At 43.4% G+C, this 27,082-nt stretch overlaps 1 protein-coding gene across 11 annotated transcripts in view; it reads right to left on the bottom strand.

Annotated features, from left to right (window-relative positions):
* XRCC6 (X-ray repair cross complementing 6) overlaps nucleotides 1-27,082 on the bottom strand; it is a 144,215-nt gene that overhangs the window by 65,729 nt on the left and 51,404 nt on the right. For 6 of the 11 annotated variants that reach the window (XM_085601222.1, XM_085601223.1, XM_085601224.1 and 3 more), the window contains exons 5-6: nucleotides 23,427-23,681; nucleotides 9,985-10,174 (exon numbers count right to left, since the gene is read on the bottom strand). In XM_085601222.1, the coding sequence (XP_085457348.1) occupies nucleotides 9,985-10,174; nucleotides 23,427-23,681 (445 nt within the window). Of the gene's footprint in view, nucleotides 1-9,984; nucleotides 10,175-23,402; nucleotides 23,682-27,082 lie in introns of all 11 variants that reach the window. The other 5 variants (XM_085601217.1, XM_085601218.1, XM_085601220.1 and 2 more) reach the window with 1 other exon arrangement.

Raw genomic sequence — 27,082 nt, 5'->3', positions numbered from 1 at the left:
GCTACAAGCCCCACACGCAGGTCAAATAACATGAGTACACGCTTGCCAATCTCTCACAACAGTCCGTAACAAAGCACAATACAAGTTAAAAGTTAAAAGCAGTCTTGGGACTGCGCGCTTGCATTGCCCCTCCTAAATAGAGGGTTGACTGTGTTGGTTGAGCCACTAGACCGTCAACCAAAATGGCGGCGCTACAGCGGCAGCCGGAAGAGAACCGGAGTAGAAGAGAGAGTCTATCCCTCGCAAGCGCGAGAGTGAATCAAAAGTTTTACGTGCGGGTAAGTGCAATTATTACAGTGAAAAGAATAGAAGTAAATATTACAGTTCACAAAGCTAGCTTGCTTCCAAAGCGGAGTAGTTCTAAAATCCCCCACTCTTCGCTACAAGCCCCACACGCAGGTCAAATAACATGAGTACACACTTGCCAATCTCTCACAACAGTCCGTAACAAAGCACAATACAAGTTAAAAGTTAAAAGCAGTCATGATGGAGCCCTGGCCAGATACAACACATGGATAGGTCCCGCTATAAAGTTAGGGAGTCACATGTTAAAAAAAAGTCCCAATTCATTAAAAGGAACTTTGTCACTTTTTTTAATAAAAGTGTTGACATTTCTTTGAAGTCCCAAAGCAGAAATGGACCTTGTAACCTTGGAAGAAAAAAAAATCCTCCATGGGCAAGCGGCTGTTTAAATTGTAGCTTCAGCCATGGAATCAATGGCCGGATTCTGGAAGCAGTTTGGTCCTGCTGGAGTTTTGGAGAATTCTCACAAAAAAATCTGAGTCCCAGTGCAGATGTTAGTTTTATCGGAGGTCCCAGGAGCCTCGAGCAGAAGAAATTCACTCTGATGTTGTGGACATGTCAATTGGATCATTTTTCCCATGGATTCCCCCTTGAAGCACTGAAGAAAAAGTTTTCAAAAGCTTTCAAACTTTCTTTTGGTGCTCAAATAACCACAAGAGTACCGTTTTATGGTCCCCAAGACCTCAGGGGAGGGTACTTGGAGATTCTGGGGAGTCAGGCAGAGACATCTTGTAAAGTTGCCACTGGTCAGCTGGGTATAGGGAAAATGCCTCTTGAAGCTTGTTGTGACCCTGTAGCCACAAGGAGGTTAGCCAAGTTACACTTGGACAGCACTTCTTTGTCATAAGTGCACAAAAGAGAAGGTCCAGTCTTTCAGGGCTCTTTTGCGGTCACAGACAGCTGGTCCAGTCCTCTTCCGAAGGCTCAGTAAGTCTTCTAAGGATGGTGCATGGTAGTGCCACTTTTATGCCTGGTACCAGCCAGTGGGTGGGGTGACGCCTTGGCACTGCCTAACCAATGAGGTAAAAGGTCCCCGGGGCAAATCTATCAATTTTTTCAGTAGTTCCTATTTTTCCTATTGGAAGCAATCCCACAGTGCTTCTCGCTCTTAAATGTCAAGCTTAGAAACCACTTCTGCCCTTTTGCAGAGCCTGTGTGCCTACTCAGAGGTGTGGCAAGCCTAATAAAGGGTCCCCTCCTCAGTGGTCACTCAAAACTAGTCATGGGGGTAGCTTCCCTCTATTGGGTTTGGTGCCAGCCTGAATATATAACTTTGCACACAAAAAAACTCCTCACTCCCAGCATTGTCTCTGCTCTGGGAGCATTTTCACGCCTTTCACAACTCATTTAGTCCAAGTACAGGCTGACCAAACCTCCAGTTAGTTAACTTCCAGGAGGCTCAGGCAGGGAAAAGGTAATTTTCTATAAGTTCATTTCCAATAGTATTTATCAAAAATCCGACTTCACAGTGAATTGTTTTTGATAACTATTTAAAATAGTGGTTCTCGCGTGGAATAAGATGCATCATTTGGACACTGATGAATACTGAGATATTATAACAAAGAAGTACATCCGCATATGTATGTACCATCAAACGACAATGACATTTGTGTATCATTTGTTTGTGATAAAATCAATAAAATTGTGTTTCAAAAAACTATTTCAAATAGTGGTGTAATTATTTTTCTAGCTGGTCTCTTTTTCGAGACAGCAGTATTACTTTTTAAATCTGGACTCTAGTTTTCTACCTCAGATAGCTTGGCCTGCCGTACTGAAAATAAGTTTTGGGGTCTTGTCACTGTAAGGCCATGGTAACACATTTTCGACATGTCCCATTTATAAACACCATGCCTTGTGGACCTCAAAGACTACATAGGGATGCCTCAAAGACTACATAGGGATGACTTACTAATATTTTAAAGGGAGGTCTTTACCTGTCAAAAAAGGTTATTTGATAGGTCACAGTGCAGGTTTTACACTCCAGTAGTTAGGCCTGGAGCCATACTTTGTGCCACTGTAGTGGATTGCAAAATAGGTGCTGTACTCCACAAGAGGCAATTAACTTTCAATGCCATGAATGTATTTTCTGCACCATATACTATGGCCTTATAGGAAAGTTAAATGTGCCAATCACTTCTTAAGCCAATTTCGATTTTTTATGGGTTACAGCACACACACTAGGCACTGAACAGCAGTGTCCCAATGTTAGAGTTCAAGATTATTAGTAGGGAGTCTCAGAAAATGTAAACTGGTGGTTGACAACCCAAAAAGGGGTCCCGGTGCAACAAGAAATCATCTACAGTAACTACAGCTCTTTCTTGGACAGGTGAAAGGTCTAGTTAGTACTACCTACAAATGAACAATGTACATGTTCACCATGTCCTGCAGCTTAAAAGTTCCAGCAGGTTCCTCCCCAGCACTTGAAGGTTATTGCCACAGGTCTACCCTCACCTGTTCTATGAACCCCCTCGATCATGCCTAAAGTTGAATCCATCCAGTAGTCTCCACTCAGGTTAGAAACAGTGGCTTCTCCACGTTACCACCATAGTTGTCTCTAACATGTGCGGGTGCGCGCGCACGCACAGGGCCTTCCACCAGCGCGCGCACACACACACACACTTCCAAAGCACGCAGGTCACCAAGAGCCTGTTCCTGAAACCACATACTTAAGGACATGATGCGGAACAGTGATAAAACTGTCACTTTCTTGGTGAAGTGCTAGGAGCAGTGGCAGCAGGTTTGAAAAGACAGACCGAAGAGCAGCTGTTACGTGCACGTAAGATATGCTGCGCATTAGAGAGCTCGCAGCTTCTGCTTGCCAGGTGCTGTTTACATTTGCAGAGACAGTGTGGAGAAGTGGCAGTGCTTCCGTCTTTGGAACAGGAGAGCCAAGTTCAAGTCTAGGATTGCATCAAATTAAATTTTTTGTGCTTCCCCCCCCAGAAAAGTTTCTGAATTGCCTTTAGAATCACCAAAAGCAGCGTTAGCCTCCAAGGAAAAACATTGCCGAAGTGTGCACTTAATCCTCCGCATATTTAAAAAAATTAATGTGTCTTTGTATAATGCAACTGCTGCCTATGTAAAACACTGAGTTTACGTTATATAAAACATTTTAAAATCAGCAGCAGCATTTGGGGGCACAAAGAATTAATTTATGTTTTGTACACAACATTTATTTTTTGCAGTTTACATTTCATCCATAGTACGCACAGTCGCTCCTGTTATGTGACTGACTATTTCTCAGTTCATGTTTTTAACTACTTACTTTTAATAATTACTTGCTGTGGTGTATGCTTCTTCAATGTCCTCATGATGAGATAAAGGGAAACAAACAGCCTTTTCCTGCTGTTGTCTTGAGCCCAGTGGGGGCTTCTCTGCTAAGGCGGAAGAGCCTCGCCCCACTGCTGCTGTGCAGCAGTAAAATAAAGGAAAAATAAAACAGTAACGTTACGTTATTATCATTTTATTTTTCCCTGCTGAGTCAGCATGAGGTTGGGGTGGGGCTGCTTTGCTGACAGAGCAGGGTAGACTGGTGGGCACACTAAAGTGTGCATGATGCTTTGACCGGCCTTCTCGGGCTGGCCAAACAATCATGCGTACTTTAGCATTTTCTCCATGCCCAGGCCCCCAGTCCCCGTCTGAGTGCGGAACAAGACTCTCAGACCAATTACAACACTGCATTGCAGCATTGTGATTGGTTTAGGGGAGTCAATCACAACACTGTATTGTAGAGTTGGAATTGGCTCAGGGGGAGCCTAGCTGCTTCCTGTTCGGTGGAGGAGAGACAAAGTGGGACAAAGCGGCGATTATGTAAGTGAATTTTTCTTTATTTATAATTATACCGCCGTACCTCCTCACCTTCCCGCCCCACCACCCCAGATCCATGCAGGCCTCTGTTGCCTGAGCCAAAGCAGATGCCATATTACAAAAAACAGAATACTGAGCACCCCAGGAGTTAGGACACATCGTGAACTTCAAAAAGGTCACGGTATAAAAATGTTTCCACACAGCCACAGTATGCAGTGCCCCCTCAAGGTAATGTCATTAATGGGGAAAGTCATCCTTGATAATCAGCTGTTCACTGACTTAAATTAGGAAATTATTCTCTACAGTAGTTAAGGTTTGAGAAAATAACACCACTGGATGTACTGCAAAGATGCATCAGTTTCAGCAATGAAGAGCAGGCCTTCATCTGGATCGTTCAAAATAGGGTAGACCATAACCCGTTCCTCGAATTAGTGAAAGGCTCATCTTGTATCACATGCCATTTGATGGGTTCCTCTTACCTGGTCCACTTTATCATATGCAACCTTGTTATCTTCTAACATGATGTTTGTTGAATGTTTTGCATTCCAAATATTTTCAAGGCTCAGCTCGTACAGAGTGCAACCCTTTCCAAGTCATACCATTTAATTATACTGCTGTTAGAACTTGGAGAGGTAGGGGAATGGATGGCTGCTAGGCTTTTATCCTGTGGGTGCTGATCTTAGAACAGCATGAATTTTTTTTGCCTATTCACCATGAACCCACTACAAAGACCTCATAGATGTGCCAATCTATAAATTGGTGGTCAAGACGTGACAACAGAAAGGGGGTGCAGTCTCGAGAAACAGAGTCATGAAAATCAGTCTGGCTGTCAACTTATACCTTTACTTTTTTCAAACTCTGCAGCAAAGAAATTGGCAAAAATGACAAATGTGACAGTAAACCTGTTCTGGCTAAACTGATTACAAAGGCTGAAATTTAAAATATCTTATTATGTTAAGACACCTTCTGCAGAGATATTTGGGTGCTCAGAGAATCTCAAGGAGCAATAGCAACGTTAGGAGAACTCTAGTGGTTAATGCAGTTGCTGGAGAGATTTGTGTTTTGTCGAGTTACAGTCTTGATGCATTATGCTGCATAGCGGGCTAATGCATCTCCTGTGAAGCACACTATGTGACATGCAAATCACAAATCTAATTGTAGATAGGTAAGTGGGTTTTTGCTTTTGACACATATCCTTTATTACTTGCAGTTCAAAAATTGCAACCCATATCATATCGCATAGTAAGCCATGAATCAGCATAAACAAGGTGCTTGCAAACTGAAAGGCATGGGTTTGGAACCTTATGGTTTTCTTTATCAATGTCTTATAATGCTGCTAAAAAGGGTTCCATTGCATAGTAGTAAAGTCTTATAAATACAGACATAGCCCCAGCACTGTTACATTTTAAATCTAGACTTTTTGTTTCTCCCAGCTATGCACTCTCAACATATGCCTACCTTCTTACAGTATCTGCATACAGTTCCTATACAAGGGGTAAACAAAGTCAAAAGCCTGCCTCAAATGTTTCTCTTAAGTACTTGATTGTAAAGTGATAAGTTATGTACCTTTGTTTCCCCTCCATTGCTTTGTGTTTATGTATTGGGCTCCCGTGACCCCCAGCCAGGCTTATTTTTAGGTCTCGGCTGGCGATAGCAGCGCGCATGCGCTGCTCTCGGCATTCGAGAGCTTCTTGGAATCAATACAGATTCCGAAGCTCTCGGAGGCAGCGTTGAAGCCCCGCCCATCTTTTTAATTGGGTAGCGTCATCTTACATGCTAAATGCTGGCTTCTGATTGTAAAGGAGGCTTCTTAGTCCCTCCTTGTTGCCGCCTTGTCTCCTTTTGGCCCCGCCCACCGGAATTGGATCTCTCACTTGCGGCGTTACACACTGTCCTTCATTAGCTGCCACGCACTAGATTGTTCGCACAACGCTCTGTATGTCCTCTGCGGCTCTACAGCTTCCTGTCCAGCTGCCCCTCGTCCACCTGTACTAGCGTCGCATTTAACGCTAATATTCCTCGAGTCCGCATGTACAAGCGTCGCATTTAACGCTAATATTCCTCGAGGCTATCCCCCTAACACCCACCCCGTCTGGAATCGTGGTTCATGCCCAGGCGCACAATCGTGAGGCGCCCTAGGACTCTCCTTAAACATTTGCGTGCAGTGCGGCACCACCCGGGTGTATGTATGACCCTGGTACTGTCCTTGTTTACGTTAAGAGCCTCGTGTGCTCAGACGTAAGTCCCACTTCTCTCGAATCAGGAGGTGCGCTATTTGTATTTTGTTTCACCTACGCATTTTTAAAGACTAATGACAATGAGCTTGTGCCGTAGGCATGTTGTGCCAACCTACGCATATTATTTTGCTAATGAGCTTGTGCTGATGCCATCTTGTTTTTGTGTGGGTGCTATTTACGTACTTTTACGGACTACTGAGCTTGTGAGACACTCAGCCTTTGCCATTAGCCGGCTCGGCTCTGTTCTCACAGGCGACGCTCTTTTAATGATAAAGAGGGCTGTAGAGACTCCACCTGTCAGGTGGCTCCGGGGGCACTTGCTTGTGAGCTCCGTTTACGGCCCGAGTTAAGGGCTCGGGTTCTATTTCCCATGTTCATTTAGCACGAGCTATTACCACAACATGGTGACAGCGCTTTGAACCAGGGTACGCTCTGAGCAGATTCTCCTTCGGGCACCTGTCTCCAACAGAGGAAGAGGAGAGGTGGTGGTGGGGGGGGGGGGGGGGGGGGGGGGGGTGCATTCCACCAGAGGGCTCCTCCGTCGGATTATGCCTTACCCAGCCCTGTAAGTATAATACACTTTTTACCCAACTCGGTGGTGCTCGTTTTATCACCCTAGGAAGGATGAAAGGGTTAGTGGATCTGTCAGAGATTTGAACCTGTGACTGTGAGGACCCACACGGGTCCCTGGAGAGGATGCATTAACCCACTGAGCCACCAGACCGCGTTTCAAGTACATCTCTTTAAGAGAACCAATGTTTTAAGTTTCTGCAACCCACCTCCTTCCTTTAGCCAGAGTTATTACAGCTAATGGTAATTAGCAGAGCTCTCTCTCGTCAACGAAATACACCTCGGACCGGAGGGAATTGTGGCTTGGAAGCCATTGGCAGCCACCAGTTCGCTGCCAGGAACCAAGGGTTTGTTTATTGATTCAAACTGAAGCGTTGCCTCTCTTAGGAGGGATCGGAGCTGATAGAAGCATTTACAGAAAAGTTCTCATGTTCGCATTACACAGATGCAGAACAGCCAATAACTGCTGGACATCCAGATAAGACCTATAGTAAAGATAGCTTGTCTTTAGGTAGCACTTCAAACCGCACTTCCGCATTTCTAAGTGCTGTAAATAACAGGTGTTATTTTTTTATGCAATTTAATGTTTGTTCAATTTTCCGATGCAGAAAAAAACAGAACTTAATAGAAAATACATTTTTATTCGTTGGCGAGTGTTTAACTCGCTGGGCTATCTCGCTGGATCCAAAGTGATTGTGTATGCATTCATGGCTTGTTTCGTAAGGCTTCCTTTCCTTTATTTTCTATTTTAATTCATTCATACAGAGCTCGGGATGATGTCAGGACACTTTACCAAAATGAGATTGATTGAGACAAGATACATGATTTGAAGGATAAAAGGTCCGGCATTATTATAGAACATTATTATTGTCGTCGTGGGTGTTTTGCTGTTTGCTGCTGCACAGACTGGGTGGGGGTGTCTCTGGTGTGTTCTGATGGGTGTTAGTATGTGCATATCATGGGATGAGCGCTATTGTGCGCATAGATATAGAAAAATGTGGGCCTAATTATGACTTTCACTGTTATGGTGGGGGGGGGGGGGGGGGGGGGGGGGGGGTTTACCCCTCATGAAATTACAGTTACAGCGTGTATCACTTGTGACTTCTGTGCTGATAACGTTTTTTGGCTTACAATGGGGAATAAAAATACTGAGTGCGAAATTACAGCACCCCTTGCTGCTGTTTTCCCACCATTACTTGGTCAAATACCTGCTTTTGGCAAATGGATCTATGTCTTTTGGTAAGTGGATCTGTATGGGTTTTACTGTACTCAGTACTAAAACATGTAAAGTAAAATCCTGTGCTCTGCATACTACCACCCCAACATTTTTTTGGTGCTTCTCTTTAAGCTTTTGTCACGGGCCTATCACGCAGTAACAGACATGCCCCTAAACCAAGCCAAACCTATTGGCTTTGCCAAAGCTTGTAACCAGTATTGGATATTTCATTTTATTGTGAATAATTAGAACTGAAAAATTGTTCCGTTTTGAAAATACGAGTGAATTAAACCTTTGAAGATCTGCGGAAGGGGTGGTAGTCTTCAAAGTGTCTCAAACATTCCCTTTCTTCCAGTCACATTACTTTACTCTGCAGTCTGTCTGCTACACACCTACACCCAGGGCTTTAAGGGGGATGAAATAATTAATTAGGGGGTGGGGGATGTTCCCTGAAATGTCAGAGCCTAAATTAATTAAGGGCGTGGCTTAAACATATACACTAAAATTCCTCTAGAGTACTCAGAACCACTGATCCCACACATTTGCATAGAATCACAACGGCAACCGGCATACCGGAACATTGCTCTGTGTGCCTTGCAGCAGCGCTGAAGATTGAACCACCACAATTTCTGAACACCTTTTTGCCCCTGACAGGAATTCAGAGAAACCCACACTACCTTCAGCCACAATTCAATTGTGCCCGTTATAAACACTTGGATGCGACTCAGTTCGAATTATGCACTACACACAAGAGCAATATGCTGCCTGTAAAAAAAAAAGGTAACACAACATCCTTGAACAAGCATTAAAAATGCAATAGGTCTTGCCTTTTATTGAGTTAAAGCCATTTGCTTTGCTATACAATACCATTAGCAAAGCAGTTGGTTTTAACTTAATCAAAGGCGAGACCTTCTGCATTTTCAATGCTTGTTAATACAAGTAGGGCGGATTGCCCTTTGAATGAGGGCTTTGTTTTGGGCCAACTTAAATTGTAAATAAGAGAGCCCATTCACTGTCTGCATAATCTTGTTCGTAACAATAAAGCAGACAACCTGCGGGCGCTGCTCAATGTGCCTTGGTGTCGGTAATTTACACTAGGAAAAATTTCAGCATATTTCTCTGATATGACCAGCATGGATCTGGGTTCAAACTCAATAATAACTGCCTCCTTCTAACTGCTTGCATCAACCCTGCTGTTCAGAAAAATATTATAATGGTTCAATCTTCTATGTTCAGTCCTTTTCTAAACCCAGGGTGTAGGTGCTACAGGAGTAAACAATGCATGTCACAAAGGTATGTATGCACATTGCAAAACTGTCTCAAGACCCTACTATATAGAGTTATGTGTGTGTGTGTGTGTGTAATGCACCTGTTTTTGCTCTCGTAAACAGAAGTTTGGAGTGGTAATTGCCATAGATTTATATTGCTGAGCGCAGCACTCGCTTGCATGTCCAGTTGGTTGGCGCACATAGCCTTGGTTGCAGTGCACAGGGAGCTTGCACTGCCGCACACAGAAGAAATAAATTAGAGGAAACAATGGTTACCACCATGTATCTCTCAACAGGTTTTAGCCAAGTCATTTTGGCAGTCTCTTAATAGAGGTTTGCTCGTCCCCACTAAATTCCAGAGATGCTTTTTAAAGGCATTGGCCCACCCACATTTTTCTATCAACTTTTAAAGGTTAGCCAATCTTGTATCCACCAGTGTCTAATCACAGGTGTTGCTCATTCTTCAAATCTCAAGAGGTCATAACAAAGATATAAGACCATGCCCCCTCTCATGGAGTCTCTCCAAAGTGGTTAGCCCTTTCAACATTATCCACACTCAAACTCCCTGTGGACATGCACCCACCTGCAGAGGGCCCTCTTTCGAGTCTCTTTGGCCCGGACCTTTTTCAGGAGGTCCTCTAACTTGTCTGAAGCCTCAAACTGCACACTCAGGTCCTGGCCCTCATCTTCATCCATACTGATGATGTCCCGGTAGAACAGTGAGATGTCAAAACCGCCAGGCTTCTTCAAGTGCATCAGGTCGACGAAGACCCCTGTAATTGTGAGCATGAGCATACTAGGTTAATAGGCAGTCAAGTAAGACTTGCATTCACTTCCAAGTCCTTAATGTTCAGATTGTTTTCTAAACATCTTATTTGACACCTGTCAATATTGAAATAAATCTTGAGTACTACTGGTACGGAACAGTAAACAAAAACCACAGCAAAAATAAATCCATGACTCAACGATCATTAACAAAAGAAAATATAACCTCACTCACTTCACCAATAATAAGCAGATGTATTGTAGCTTGAAGGAACACTGAGCATTTACCGAATACCCTTTAGGCTCCAGCATGGTGTGAAAATGTACACTTCATAAAGTAAGACAACAAATGCAGAAAATCAAACAAAGCTTGAGCTCTCAGTCTAGGAGGAAAAGCCAAATCTCGTCTTCCTGGAAGTGCTCAAATGCTTACAACAATAAATTCTGAAAATTGTCTATCCTTCACCTGAAGTCTGTATAGCCTTTCCATGGCTGCTGTGCCCCACTGTTTATTACTCCACATTTCAATGGTTGACGAATAAATTCTTCCTACACCTCGCTATAACCAGTCTTGTGCCAGAAGAAGCTGGAATATCTGCTTCCAGATTGGAGAGTTAATTCCTATTTAATCAACAGGCCTGAGACCTGGAACCACCATCAGAAGGTCAGCTGTTATGGGGACCCTACCATAGCCTTGACAGTCACCAAGACTTCTTTGCAATGCATATGAATTATTAGAAATGACCACCAAAAATGCAACGCATCCCCAAACTCTCCCCAAACCAACACGAGTCTGGAATAGTGGGGAGTGTTCCATATAGCTTGATCGGGGTCCTATCTTTCATCCTAGAATTATTTTAGAGGAAGATTCCTTGTGCTAGATTGCGATATGATATCTGGTAATGTAATATCCACCATATACAGTTTCTCAGGTCTATGTGAGAATATCCCTTCACAAATTTCAAAAACATCTATCCGGGATTTTTTTTGCTGCATCAGGCAGGGACGAGATGATCTGGTGGTACAGTTCCAAGACCAACTCCTTCAAGCCTTTTAATCTAGTTAACAAGATTTCAAAGAGGGTGCTTTATCTGTTGGTTGCTCTATCTGATGTTCAGGTTCATAACCCAGTATCACTGCTGATAATCTCTAGATCTCTCCTTCTCAAAGCGAACTGATTTTTTACAATCCTCAAATAATTTGATTTATCTGCCTAGGAATACACCTGCCAGAGCGCATCTTACCAGAGATTAAGGGGAGTACCATTCCTTACAAGAGTAAAGTCTGCACTGAAGTGAAGATACATCTGGGGAGGCATGAAGGTCATAACTCATCATTTAGTTGCTATGTTATTTTAAATGTCCGGAACAGTGCTAGTAATTGGCCTATAATAAAGATTTTGGGACCATTGGACATACCACACCAGGACCCTGTAATTACCTGACCCATATGTGTCCAGTGCATACTGGATTTTATCAGAACCAGTCGCCCAGATCATAGGGTTTCACAGTTTGATAACAGTCATAAATGTCAGAGAGTCAAAATTCCCTTTAGCTTTGAAGCATGCAGGATTCTTGCAGAGATTCTAGATAGTTTGTTCTCCCACATGAACCTCACCCAAGTTCACCTACAGACCCTCACAGAAAATGTATGTGCACAGATGTTGGGAGTCTGGAATGCTTACAACATGCTGGGTAAGATTAAGATATTATAAATGGCAGACATCCAACCACCTAGGAGACATAGGTCCTTCCGAATGGTCTGTAATAGTTTGTATGTTCATAGCATAAAATATGGTTGATCCTGGCTCTCAAATTTATTCCCAAACATTTATCATACCGCTCAGCAATTCAAGGGGGGCTTTTGTTAAAGCAGGGAAGCAGTTCTAAATTGCCTATATTCATTTTAAAACAGACACTGTATGGAAGAAAAACAAAGACAATGGGGATGAAATAATCTTGACAAGTCAAATACAGCCACCATGTTTTCATCTTTAAAGAGTGAAGTATTAGGTTTCCTGTTTCCGAACAGAAAACCTCTATTGGTGTTGGTGGATCAGTTTGTCACCATCAGTGGTTACGAAGACAGACAAACAATAGATGACAGAGTGCATCCCTGCCCTGTATATCCATCAACACCTTCATACAGATCTTGGAGTCTCCTTTTTTTCAGTTTCAAAAGATAAGTTTATTGAGTCTCCTATTAAGAGTGTACTTTCCCAATAGGAATGACAAAGTTTCCTGTCTCGAGGATTGCCACCAAGTCTGTTTTTAACATTGAAAACATAACTAGGTCAGATTTCCGGAAGCACCAAAGGGATCTATAAACAATAGGGTGAGCAGTCGCCAAAGAGCCATGCAGCAAGATGGTAGTTTAAGCCATGAGCTCAAGCAAGAATAAACAACACTATCTGGCGCCATCAACCAAATGTATAACCAAAACAGTGCTCCCATTTCAGCATGAACGTTTGCACGCCTGGAAAAATAACAGTGAACCTGAAGGATGGGTGAGAACTGACAGACATGAGGTGTTTGGAAGCCACCTAACATGAGAGGAAGAGGTCCACCTAAGATGACTAGGGAAAGGCCTAGGCAGAACCCTTCTGGGCACTGCTAAGTAGCGGAGGGCATACTCAAACAGGCCAGAGATTCTAGAGAGAGGCTGTGAGGAGCCAGGAAACTGAGTAAGGTCGTAGGGAGTCACGGTGCACTCACCAGACCAGGATAACCCAAAGTGTGGAACACCAACCATATGTGCAAGAGTGGCACATAAAACGAAAGACGACAGATGGCCAGCGTGAACACAAATGGAGATAACCCAGACAAGGCTTTCTGATGACAAAAAGAGACAGACTGTGCAGCAATAACCCAAAGTATAGTGGTGTGAGGAATACAACAGACCTGGCGAAAAGCTAATCTATGGAGGCATGAGGTAGAGCCAGGCAGGATAGGCCCCCGTTATGCGAAGGAGAATTCCTTATACCTGTACCACCAGAGGGAACACTGAATATCTCTTCTTCACATGGCCTCCACAGACCCCAGTCCATTTCTGAACATGCCCTCATTGAGGGACAGTTCGTAATGTGAAGGGGTTGAGGAGACAACTTGTGGGTGGTGACCAATAGACTCTTGAGCCCTCGAAACCCCCCTACTCTCCCCCACCCGAGCACAGTAGCAGTTCATTCGATTAATTAACCATGCAATCACTATTCAGGACTCCATATTACTGGACATGAACAGAAAAACAGAAACCTGGTGACAGCTCCACATCAAATGGGAATTCATTTTATGCACTCATTCCAGTAGCTTTGACTCATCTATTTTTATAATGGGCAAGAACAATCGAAAAGAAGGAACCATGGCATTTAATAAGAAAGAGGTCATATCGGGAACTGTTGACTCCCAACAGGAACCAACAGGGAAAGATGCCACAGAAATCAAATCCATGCTGCTGTAGATGAAAACAGGTCTGTCAACCATACACAGTAAAAGCCCTACCCTCATTCTCTGACTCAATCATACGAAGAAGAGATTTTGCAAACGGGGTGGAGTTTGATGTGGGCACAGCCAACAGCAAAGTGCCTCACCTGGAAAAAACAACACAGAATAGGCCGACACTTGGGGTCAGTGAGACTATGGGAGGAAAAAAGGAGTTATAATTTCTACACAGTTTGGGACCAATTCTAGGCAACCGCAACAAACACAATCGGTGACACAAACTTAAGACTAGATCCATATGTGACTTTCCAGCACAACAAAATATAAAACTATTAAACTGGAATTTTGAGGCATAACAACCCAGAAAAATGTCTTCAAGTTGTTACAAATAAACTGACACAACAATGCTACATGAAATCCATTTGCAATTTACCACACAGACCACCTGTGTAACTAGGGTCATAATGAGACTATTCCTGTCATAGCACACGGTTTAGAGGGCTAGTGACCTTAACTTTTAAATGTAGACATAAAAGTAGCAAATATCCAGGGATGATGCATTATAGTACTGGGTTGCCTACATAAGATTGAAGTCTTCCCTAGTCAATGTATGGGACAAGAACACCGACTCACCAAATTCTTCAATGAGGTACAGAACACATACATTACAATGCAAGTAAGGCCTGTGTTTTGGGGCAGAGACTAACACACTTTTAGAATTGAATCTGGACAGATCACAGTGGGCTCCAAGGATCCCCTCTCAGTCCACCACCGTGATAACACACATTGTGTATATGAAAGATTATAGTGACATATGACGAGCCCAGCACCCATCCAACAAACAGTTCACATGGTATTCATTAGGTCATGACTCTAGTTCTGGTGTATAATGCTGGCCAATGTTGCAGAGGCTAACAGACTAGGTACAACATAGACAGTGTGCCTGTTCTACCGAGAATGTTAGGACATACTGCACATCTAAGACCTTTAAAATATTTATAGGCCAAAAAGGCCACCTCGGCCACTTCATTTCAACCCAGTCTGGCGATTATATTTTAATATAGATACTTCCTGTGTCTGTCTTTCAGGTTACAAGTATTCAAACCAGGAAGCACCAAGATAGGCACTGGGAGTAATCTATGATCACACCAACTGAAACAATCATCAATGGACATAACCAGGGCCACAATGTTGGGCCACCAATGTGTTTTCCTCAAACAGATGCAGTGTCCTGCGGGTACCAAACCCATAATACCCCTGGTCATTTCTGCACCTGCAGCTGATTTTAAAAAAATCCCTCCTTTCAACCTCGTCCAATTTCTCCTCTGACTCATCCCAGACCTTTCTGACTACTATGAACCCTCAAACACCCGTCTCAATCTTCCCCTCCTTTTTTTGTTTTACCTTGTTACCCATGTCGCACAACTAATAGCCACACACGACCTCTACTTACAAAAACATAAAATACTACTTCCCCTTTCAAATTCACTCCTATTATTCTATCCCTACACTTCTACTAAACACACAAGAAATCAAGAGCACACACCTAACAAAACTAATGCACAAAGGAAAAACAATTACTAATCGACTATTAACCTCTTATCTTGAGCTCAGGTGTAGCATGCTACTCGCTGCAAAGCGCATCAGCGCCTCATCAGGGATAGTAAGCGATACATATTTACAATTTACAACTACATTTACAGATGAACACATCAAGAACATGTGTAGCCACATCCTCTCCCACAACACAGCTGTGTATACAACTTGATTTGGTACTGTGCCAGATAGTGTGGACTGAAACCCACTCTACAATGGAGCCTTTTCCTAATGTCATATGATTTTGTTCTTTTGCACATTACGTGTGCATCGACCTTGGCTGACACAATTTTTTTTCCTTAAGGACTGGCTTGACAATGCAGCTGAAGTTAGACCTTATATGATCACCAGAAAAGGAGTTTTAGAAAACAGTACTAATGGGCTTAGGAACCAGCCACATGTGAATCCTCCCCACTACAAGTTTTTATTTGGTAGGAGGCGTCTACTTCTAACAAGGGCAATAAAAAGAGGGGGGAAAAAGAGTGAAGAGAGTGCTCGTATTGCACATTTGTTATGTTCATTACAGTAGACTTGAGTTGGTTATCGTAACAAGCCATAATCAAGACTGATCTGCTTATTTTGAAATATTACCACAGAGTCCGCAGGCCCTACTTATTTACTGTGAAAAGCATTTGCTAAAGGCAGTGGTGCTTTAAGTGTGGATTGTTATCAGACTATGATATAGCCTTTAAATATGTATTTTATCACATTAATCCTCACAGCTTTCTGCACCAGACCAAGGCTTTAGGACTGTTTTACCTACTCTGACAAACACTGGGGGTAGAACATTTGCACTGTTGGGACTACTTAGGAAAAACTACATTTTGTTTTGTCAATTACATTTTGTATAAACTTGTAATTTTATTACTTGGTGTACAACGGCTGCCTTGTGGGAAAGCTCATGCTCACAACAATGGGCTTGAGTTGGTTATGATGAGAAGCCAATGATAAAGGCTTACGATTCGACTTGGTTCATTGGGAAAAATGCTGTCTGATGCCATAAGTCTGATCTGTGTATTATGAAAAGTTACGACAAAGGCAGTCTGACCTACTGTTTGTAAAAATCATATAGCGTTTAAGGATGCATTATGATTACACTGCGATGAAGCCTGTAGACAAGTATTTTATTACATGTAAGGTCACAGATCACTGTAATTGATAAATATTTTGGTACTAGTTAACCTCTTTGACAAATCTTGGGGTACAACATTTGCACTGTGAGAAATCGCTTTAGGTCCTCTTAGCTGGGGTTGTATAGTGTTCTGCAAATTACGTTTTTACACATCTTTAATATTATGACTGTATGCCTAAAAATTGCCTTGTAGGATCGCTTATGCTCACTCAATACAAGAGGCCAAAGTTAGTTACGATTCCAAACCAATGATAAACATTATAATGCAAAGACAGTATGCCAGGCTTATTTATTGTGAGAAGCAAATGTTAAAGCCAACAGGCCTTAAAGGGTGGATTGGTGTTCCACTATGGTAAATAGGTATTTTATTACATGGCTTTCTCCTCAGTTCAAATCTTCTATGCCCATTACGTGTCAGTTAGACCTTTTTAGAAGGTTCAGTATATTTTTGGGCCAAATGTAATTTTAAGGATATGTGCCTGATGGTTATCTTGTGGGAAATTCATGCTCAAGATAGTAGGCCTGGGTTTGTTATGATGGCAAGCCACTGATAAAGGATACTGGCCTGGCCAGTTCACTGGAAAAAGTAATGTCAGAAGCCACAGGTCTGACCAATTTATTAAGAAAATTTACAACAAAAGCAGCTGCCCTGACATAATTATTGTGAAAAGCATATATTAAATCCAGGCCTTTAATGGTAGACACTGTGCACAATCCTCATATGACAACAGAGAAAAGGGGAGAAGAAAAAGCAAGGACATGCGTCCTCCAATTGATGTTACCACAGAAGATAACCCTTGCTCAAAAGTAGACAATATGTTGGCAATGGGGTAAACAATGATGAAGAAAACCACCTAAAGGGTGGATGAAAGCTTTTTATCCTGAAAACAACAGTACTTAAGTACGTACCTCATTGCTAACATAATGTCTACTTTTATACTATGCACAATACAATTTCCAAGATAAACACTTACTGCTATGGTAAATGTTTTCTTTTTTTTATTCTTTCAATTTATCTGCCATTTATTTGTTGAGTTTATGTGTGTTTTGCTATGGATGAGTGAGTGGGTGAAAGTAAGTCAATGCATCGTGGAATGCATGAGTGCAAGGATATAGGAGTGTGTGCTTGTCAGAGGAGTTACTGAGTTGTAAAACTCATCAGTGATAGGAAAGGCACCCAATGCCACCAGCAGACTCCAGCAGTAGGCCCCCACCTCAGTCTATTGTTATTGGGGATAGTCTTCCCTCTATAGAATCACATGACACAGTTGCTGGACAAATGTATGCAAGAAACAGGGCTGGACAATGAAGCCGACAGAAGAATGATGCTACAGGACCAAGATGTACAGTGCTGCATCAGGGTATGAACAGCTTCCTAGAAGGATCAGGATCCACCTCCAATACTGGAACTTTGGATGTCTGTTTTGAGGGAAGAGAGCTGAAGCCTTGGAGAAGAGAGTGGCCTGAATCTCACATGACTGTGAGCAGATTGTACAGGGGTGCTCAAAACACTGAATGACTGACACTATCCACACTACTGAAGCTCCAACAGGATGAGTTATAGTCAGTGTCCAGAAGGGACCCTCACTTGCCATGGGCTTATCAAGCTCCTGACGAATCGTTCAAGTCATGTTACTACTCTTTGCCTGTTCACAGAAGAATCAAACCAGAATGATCTCAGGGCAGATTCGTTTCTATGAAGTAGCAGATCCAGGACAATGTTAAAAAGACTTTTCTGGAGAAAGTGAGCTGTTGCCAACAAATTCTATCTTTACTGTAAGAGTGTTAGCTGCAAGAAGCTTGGGACTTTGCAATTCGCATAGGCCAATAAATCTTTCAAGACTAGACTTTCAGTTTCCGACCAAACCTTCCAGGTATGGCCTAGGGTTTAAAAATTAATATATAGAATATTCCATGCCTCTCTGAGGTGATGGAATAAGAGTCAGCTTAATTTGCTCTCCAGGAAGAGGGAGGGATTAATTTTGCCTCACAGTAAGAACTCCTTACTAGAGGCATCTGGGTGTGGTTTATTGCACAGAATGGCTTTATAGAACCTTTATATTTCCCATCACCTCCTTCAGGAGCACACAGAATTTAACCCACACCGCAAACAAATAATCATAAGACCCAGCAGCTCTCATGGGCTTGACCCTGCAATAATTCCTACCCCTAATTTCACAAATGTTACTGAAGGAAAGTTAGAATGGCTCAGTCTACTCTGAATCTGAGTGACTAAACTCAGCTCGGTCTATGGTAAAGTTCAAAATACTGACTCTGGCCCAAATCCTGACAGCTCTGCAGTGGGTACACCCTGGCCATGCAGAATGCAAATATTCACATCTCTCTCCAGGAGCTCCAGTGTTAGTACTTCAGGTTTGTATTTATGAGAAAAACTGCCAGCTGCGGCATACCGCTGTCCTTCAGTCTGACCTCAGAAACATGGATTCCAACAAGGTTCAAATCCAGCGAGCCAGGTGTTCATTTTCTCATATGTGTAGTTATCCAGGAGTGACCATCATTCCAATTCTACACACTATTCAACCTCCAGCACTCAGCAACCTTCTGCAAAGTTGGGATGATTCTTTCTTAGATTATACAATTCACCTGGGATAGCTTGGCTCCCATTAGCGGCACTGCACATTGTAACTCGTCACAAACTCACACTTCCACTTATTTTCCCATCACTAGCTAATGGGATGAAGGTTCTAGAGGGTGCTGGATATGGCCTCATACAGGGTGTGCCTCACAACAGGCACTGATGAAGCCATTCAAGCTACTGATATAAATATTATGCCCCTAGCAGTAGCTGAGCCCAGTTTTCTTACCCCAACCACAAAAGTAGCCTTTTGGTCCTGCATGACAGTACCTTTATAAGCAGATCAGTTTTTTAGGTCTCGCTCTCGAGACCTACTGTCGCCGAGATGCCTCTCAAGGGAGACAGACTGGGGCACGCGCAGAGTGTTGTGATTTGTGATTGCTGTCTGTGAACGCGCTTCACATGAACAGCATTTGCGCGTTGAGTGCTCCTCTACGGAAGACCTGCTGAGTTAATTATAGGTCCGCAGCGTGGGGCGCCTGTCGGTATGCTGTGATCATGACCTTTTTTTTCTTTTGAGAGTGGGAGTACCTGCACTTCTAATTAATTGGAGAGACCCAGCACTTCTCAGAAACAAGCAGTTGCCCTTCTATTTCCTTCATTTCAAGCACTGCCCGCGGGCATGCACACCGATCGCTACTCGTGGACGCGCTTTCCTTGAACACGCACACATTTTCTCGAGCTGGGCTGTGCGCAATACTGTAAACCGCTGCCACGCGCGCACAGTGCACTGACTGGTGCGTTTCTACAATAATTTCTGTAGACAAGAAATGCAAAGAACACAAAAGCACCGATAGTACGCAAGCTATTACAGCGAGTCATAAGTACCCTTTCAGGTCAACGGCACACCTGGAGAGCCCAGCAAACAAAGCAAAGGTCCCAAAAGACGACATTCGGTCGCGAGCATGAAATGACGCCACGTGGGTCAGCAAAATGGTAGAATGGGCAAACAACTCAGATCACCAGGGGCCAAGAACTAGACGGAGGCGGTACCACCAATAAGAGGAAGTTTAGTAACCAGACATCTGAAAGTAGAACCTGGCTTCCTTATTAATACAAGAAGCCCTGGGAATCATTTTTTTCAACATTAACTTTTTGTCTAAATATATTTTACTAAGAAAAGGAATGGCAGTTTTAGTCCTTATTTCAGAAAACATGTTTAAAAACGGACATTTTTAATGTTTATCTTAAATAGACAGTTCCCCGGAACATGCTATGACCACTCTAACGGTTTTACATTTATGATTAGCTGGACCAAGTATAACTACAAAGGGGAAACAGACGGGTGTGACATGAGCCCCCGAGGGGCTAATTGCACCAATATTACCCTACAAGCCGTGACAATGACCCACGTCATGGACTTCACGAAAACCCCAGATGTTCTTATCACTTATCCAGATGTCCTCAGGCTGAACCCGACTCCAATTGAGGGCATCAAGCTATGATGCTCTCCGGAACACTGACCTTTGCACAGTCCCCTCAAGATCACAGGTGGTAACGCAGAAGTGAGCCCTCATGGCCCTGAAACTAGGAAAACACACTGCCCCACAGACCATTTTGACTTCCCACAGTCCACACTACCCAACCAAATAAATTCAGACTAAACTTTTCCCTATGGGACGTCACAGTGAGCCCATATCCTCACACACCATAAAAGTCTCCCAAAGCACCGTCCTCACAGGTCCCATCACTGCATTTGAACTCACAGGTCCTAATTATCCCTCATTTGAGTGCTCTTACGAGGAAAGCACACTACACTTGCCCAGCAAACTTTCATCGCAGCCCTTAAAACGCAGGAGGCCTCGCCCACTCAATGTATACCACGAGAACTCACAGACCTCACTAGGCCATCAATCCGCCCCAGCAAGAACCAAGGTACTTAAACAACCCCTATTCATCACCAGTCCTCCCACTACGATAGCTAACCCCATCACAGCACTGTTGCCGCCAAGATCATTTGAGCCTTCTACGGGTCAATAAAAGAATACACCTCACCGCAGATCTATCATTGCCACCCACCTAAGAACGTCACACTTACCACGTCCACTGATTCTTACACTTCCCCACCACACGAGGGCTTACACTCACGCCCCAGAGATATTCACACAAGCACTACCCTCACACATGTCAAACTGCCCCGCCCCACCCTCAGGGCAATTCTCTCCTTCTACCGGCGGTGCTCACCGTGCAATGCGGGTTGTTCATTGACCTCCAGTGCGGGCGGGGGGCCGGGCCCTAAGAAAAGGGACTGCGGCAGGAGCGACGGCACTGCGTGAACACTGGTCGGCCAGGATCAGTGGATTTAGTGGGGATCGACCCCTCGTGCTTCCTAAGCACAGCTGACGGTTGATGGCTTTCCCGCCTCGGCGACGAGCGCTTACCCTGCGCATAAGCCCACACGCTCGCCCCCGTCAACCTCCAACGCAGAGTCCAGACACGACTCCAGCCCACCCCTCTGACATAACACGTCGTTGCGAGCGCGCACCTCACCCAAAGCCATCCGTTCCAATTGTAGTTGGAGTTGCAGACGACGCCGGTAGTAGATTGTGTAGTTAGCGACTGTTTTTTAGCCCCTACCTGTAGTCCATACGTCTCCCAAAGACAGAAAGACATTTAACATTTTCCAGCTTTACCAACAAGAATTTTCAATTCTATTTGGGACAGGCTTATGCGTCTTTATCTTCAAACAAAAACTGCATCCAATCAAATTAAAACTTTCAAAACACTGCATTCCCCATGACTCCATCATAGTCACCTGATCAACCATAGAGACCCAAGCCCTATATATCCCACTCGTAGCAGTCCAGCTTTCTTTTTCTTTGCTCCAGTCCAAGGAAACAGACAAATAGTACGAGACACAGCAACGCCAGGACACACAACTAAATGTTCAAGACTAGTGACAGGACGTCAACCAGAGCTTTAAGTGGGATGAAAAAACTAGGTGGTCTCTCAAAGGGGCACGGCCAATGTAATTAAGGGCGTGGTTTAAAACACCTAAGATAAAATTCTGTGCTCAGCATAGTGTGCCGCCTGACTTGTATTTTGCTGTTTCTGTCATTACATCCAGATATCTATGTAATATGTTGTATACATTTCTAGTTTGACATGATTACACTTTATTTATGTTCACGTGCTGCATTCTATGTTCAGGAGCTTTCATTCTCATCATGAGCTCGTGTCTGTAGTAACATTCTGTTGGTTGCATGCGCACAGTTGCTGTTAAGCGCGCATGCTGTGTGATTATGATTTAAATAAGCATTTATTAAACAAGCACTCCCGTGCGTTCAACCTCCTTCCTGAAGTATGAACGGTCTCACCTAACAGATTCCGTTTGGACTTCGGAGAGGAAGGACGCACTCCAGTGGTGTCATCGCTTTATCTTGAATAAACCTTCAAAACTACTTCTACTTGTTTTCCATTGGATTTACTTCATTCATAAGAAGAATCCTTCATTTGAACCTGATATAACAAGTAACATCATACCTACAACAGGTCGGGACTACTGGCTTTGTCAATGGTTGTTAGTTGCACTAGATAAATAAGCAGCAACTATGACTTGTATATAATATTGAACAAGCATTGGCATAGCCAATAGGTCTCGCTTTTAGGACCTTATAAGTATTTAGTTATGCAGCACAATATCCTTGGTGAAACAGCATCAACTGTTGCATGGCTAAACACTTATAAGGTCCCAAAGGCGAGATCTATTGGCTATGCCAATGCTTGTTCTTCTTCCTGGCCGATTGGAAACACGCACCCTCCAAATTCCTCTCACCATTAGATACGCGTTCAACCCCAAAAAGCTTAATGTGGGAAGAGTCTAACTGTACGCCAGAGGACGCAGTTGCAGCTTCCACAATTGGAGCCAAAACATGTGCAGAAGTGACATTGTGGTGATACCTAGCTCTGCCTCCTTTGAATTTGCACATCAATGCATGCAAATAGGTTATTTTAAGTCTCTGGAAAGTTCTCACCAAATTACTCTCCCCCCCCCCCTACCAAGTGATTCTTTTATGAAGTTCTGTTAAAGAGTAATATTCACAAGGTTACACGGAACAAATCATGTATGATGCGCAGCCATGTGTATCCGCAAAGGGCGGGTTCTCCTCTTGCTTCTTCTGGTCCTTGTATGCTCCTTCTTTGCTCTCCTGGATATACAAAGTGCAGCTTCTCAGCTGCCTCCCTGTGTTCTCCAGGATATGCATGAAAAAGCATTAGTGTGTGCACTGCAGGTTACACTCATCATCCACTGGTAATGGATCACATGTGTGCAGGCGTGTCTGTGTTCGTGAAGAATCGCACTGCAGTATCTGCCTCAATAGGATTCCCTGGATGTTCGTAATTAGTTTTGTGATTAATGTCCCCTGTTCTTTCCTGGATATACATACATTTTCAGTGTACAAAGTGTGGGTGTAAACTCTCGCCTAGCTCTTGCATGCCCCTGCTTCCTCCTTATCCTCAGAGGTGAATATTACCTGAGGAGTGTGTCCAACTCTCACCTGTCTCCCGCAACTCATTGGCCTTGGTGCGAGCTACCTTTGCCTTGACAGGATCGGAGGCATGGGGGTGGTCCTGATTGGTAAATAGCATCAGGCGTTTGTGGCTCATCTTTAACTTTACATCACTGAAAAGGTTGGAGCAGACCCAGAGAGCATCGCGTAGTGAGAAGTCAGCACTGTGCCCAATGGTGTTGCGGAAGTGTGCCTTTCCCTTGTCCCCAAAGAATCCGTCCAGTTCCAGCACACGCTTGGCCCCTAAGCAAAAGCGAAGGAGAAAACAAAAAACACAAAATTAGCATTTACACGACAGTCTGCAACAAAGGCCATAAAAATAGCAGTAGCCTAGGAACCACGATGCCCTTCCATCGCCTCTCTTTAATCATGTCAAGCAGCCAGATGTAACACGACATTTCATTGAAAAAATATCACTGGTATTTTAGTTTCCCTTTTCTTTATGAACGTGCAGTCATGGGGGATCACGGTTGGTCCACAGTTTAACTTAGGGATAGACCACACCAGCTGTAACTACACATACAGAAGAAAACGTTGGAGACAAAAAGAGTGGTGGAGGAGATGGGGAGAAATGGTAGGCAAGGCATAGGAGAACTGTTGTCTTTGTACTAAGCACCAAGAAAACTGCAATTTTATGGAAATCCAGTCATTTGTTGCTGACACTTATGACTAAAGTACAGCTATGCCGTTCTAGTGGGAGAGAGTAACAGAGCCGAACATTACCTAAAGTCCGCAGGATACCCTCTGCTGCTCAATGTCCACAGGGCATGAAGGCACACCCCGAAATAGCTAGGGGAGTCCTGACCAGAGGGAGTAACTAAACCACATAATGGTAAATATATGCGCACAACCTTAATGCCTCTCAGTCTCTTGCATTGGACCTGACAAGGATGGTTAGAGTTACCCACTGAGACATGGGTAAAGCTGGAAACATTAGTAAACTTAACACCAATGAAAAAATGAAGAGATAAGTAGGGTGCATACTCAAGAAATGTATAAAGGACAATGTGGATGAGCTAGTCTGTATGGCATCAACATATGACACAAATGTCTCTTCTGAAGTAAGCTCGTCAGGAGTGAATCGAAAAGTTGAACCATGATTTATAAGACCTGGAGGAGCAGCACATGAGTTGGGTGGCAACTTACTGTTAATGCACTCAATTGTGTACTAGTATGCTGTGGCTAAAGACATCCTGAGGAATTATGCCAGATGAGAGCGGGGGTCCTGGGGGTCACCAATCTAGGAAGCGGGTCTTTGGGGGTTACTCATACAAATGCTTCAAAGATTCAAAAATAATTTCACAAACAGGGTGAGTGTGGGGCATGAGGTGAAGAAAAAGGAATGGCAACTTGACATATCAAACTTCTGGAGTAGCATCACCTTGTGTGCTCATTTAGGGTGTCACAACTGAAGTAGCGAGCTTTCTTCTGAAGAGCAAATTTGGGGTACAGTGTTCAATTCAGGAGGCCAAATCGGCAGAAGTAAGTCTAGGTATGAAGACCCCATTAGTCTGTGTCAATTGCATGACTTCTGTGTCCTAAGGATATTCTCAGAGGCAAGGCCTGAAAAATAAATAAACTGCTACTAAATCTAGAAGTCGTGACTATCTAATAACCAAGGATGCCCGTGCTGACTACCCTAAGTACACTCTAATGCAGAAATATTTGTACTGATAACTAACGTATGGATCGGGTCTGATATGCCCTTATTTGTTGTATGTATTGTATGGATATTTAATATACATGATGTTTAACTTGTATATTCCGAAACATTATCCATGTGATTGTATTCAGATGGCACACTGTTGGCTTGTGCATGAATAATTGGATAGAAAGATATTTAAACAAAAATCCACAGGTTGTTTAACGTAATACAGTAACAAATCTACTAGAACCACAAGATCTCCACTTGATGCTTTTCTGAAAGGAGGATTAAAAGCAGCACTGGCAATGCCAAAGCTCTGCAGGTGACGCCTTTGACTTTGCCAGAGCCAAAAGCTAATATTGTCGACCAGCTATGTTAGAAGGGTAGAGAACATTGTTTTCACTCAAGATGGTTGCTGTGTGAGGCTACACGTGTTGCATTGTCTCGCGGTATCACATGAAGTAGTGGCCATTTTGCAAGAAAAGAATGCAATGTTTTCTATACTTTCAACATGGCCACCAAGGAGGCAATGATGTGGTGACCTTGAAGGTACAGAAAACAAAGTTTTCTATACTTTTAACACCGCAGGCGCTGCCATTAGCTTTGCCAGTGCCAACACATTTTAATAGTATCTGGCACTGACAAAGTCAATAGCTGCTATCACCATGAAACGGGCAAGGGACGGCAGGGGAGTGAGAAAACACTAACAAGAGGGGGTGGAAACAAATGAAGAGGCACAGGAAAAGTGCAGTGGAACAGCATATAAAGGAGAGGGGAACAAGGGAAAGAGCATGAGTGCCTGCTAAAGAAAAGGAGCAACACATGCACTCTCATGAAGTGCTAAAAAATAAATGAAAGTAAAAATATTAATAATAGTTCCAGGATGTCAGTAGCCTTATCCAATCAAAAGCAAGGGCTAACTAGCTATGATCTTGGGACAGGACTGACGCAGAATAGGGAATGAAGCCATCCAATAAGGAGCAGAGATCCAAAATTGACAAGAAAGTACTCTATCATGAGCAATATGACACAAAGCCAACTCTGTGTAGTATTGTATAATATGCTGTCTGCATGAAGCTGTTCATAGGCAGACTGCAAACACATTTTCAGGTACAGAATTTTTAAGTTGTCAAAATTGTTGCATTAAGTGATGGCTGGTGGCTGACTGTCCACGGGCACCCGCTGTGTTAGACCCCATGGTAAAAGATTCAAAGGCCGCTGATGTATTCAGTCGTTTGTCCTAGTGAGGTTGATGACATGAGTCTATGCTCATTTCGGTAACAATACAAATCTGTTATGTGTCAAGAGATCACGCAGTTGAAAGTGACCTCTAATAATGTGCCCGTTATGTATGTATGCATGTATATACTGGTACTTGTATAGCACAACCCACATGGGAGGCTTTGGAGTGCTAAACAACAGGCAAGAGCCCAAGGTACGATTCAAGATTATTTACAAGGGGTGGGTAACACGTTCGTTCCTATTATGTACGGCAATACTGCTCCCTCAAGAGAGGGGCCTTCAGTTTCTTCCTGAACTACGGAAGGGTTGTATTAGATTAGATATTGATGGAGATGTTCTAGATCCTTGGTGCACACATAGAAGGAGATGGCATGCCTTTTGATTTTACTTTCTTGCACGTCCTAGTCCTCAGCTTGGCGATATCCTGACTCCTGGTATGATACTATCTACCTCAGGTGGTTGTTTCTTGGCTAGGTATGTAGGAGCATAAATTATATATCCTTGTAGGGGATGCAGCTGGTCTTCAACAAAATATGCAAACTCCAAGGGCAGCCAATCTAGTTTCTTCAGTACTGGGGTGATCTTGTCAGAATCCTTAATGATATTAACAGCGGTGGTCAGTACAGGTAAGCGCAGTGGGGGGGGGGGGGAGGGCTGACAGACAACGGAATAGGGAAAATTAAGAAAATTAAATAAATCCTATTCCCTCGTCTATCAACATCCCAACGCGTTAACCTGCATTGACGGCCCCTGGATA

The sequence above is a fragment of the Triturus cristatus genome, chromosome 4_2 (assembly GCF_964204655.1).
Source record: "Triturus cristatus chromosome 4_2, aTriCri1.1, whole genome shotgun sequence".
NCBI classification, from domain to species: Eukaryota; Metazoa; Chordata; class Amphibia; order Caudata; family Salamandridae; genus Triturus; species Triturus cristatus.
Note: the sequence above shows the minus strand (reverse complement) of the source record. Positions and strands in the feature narration are given on the sequence as shown.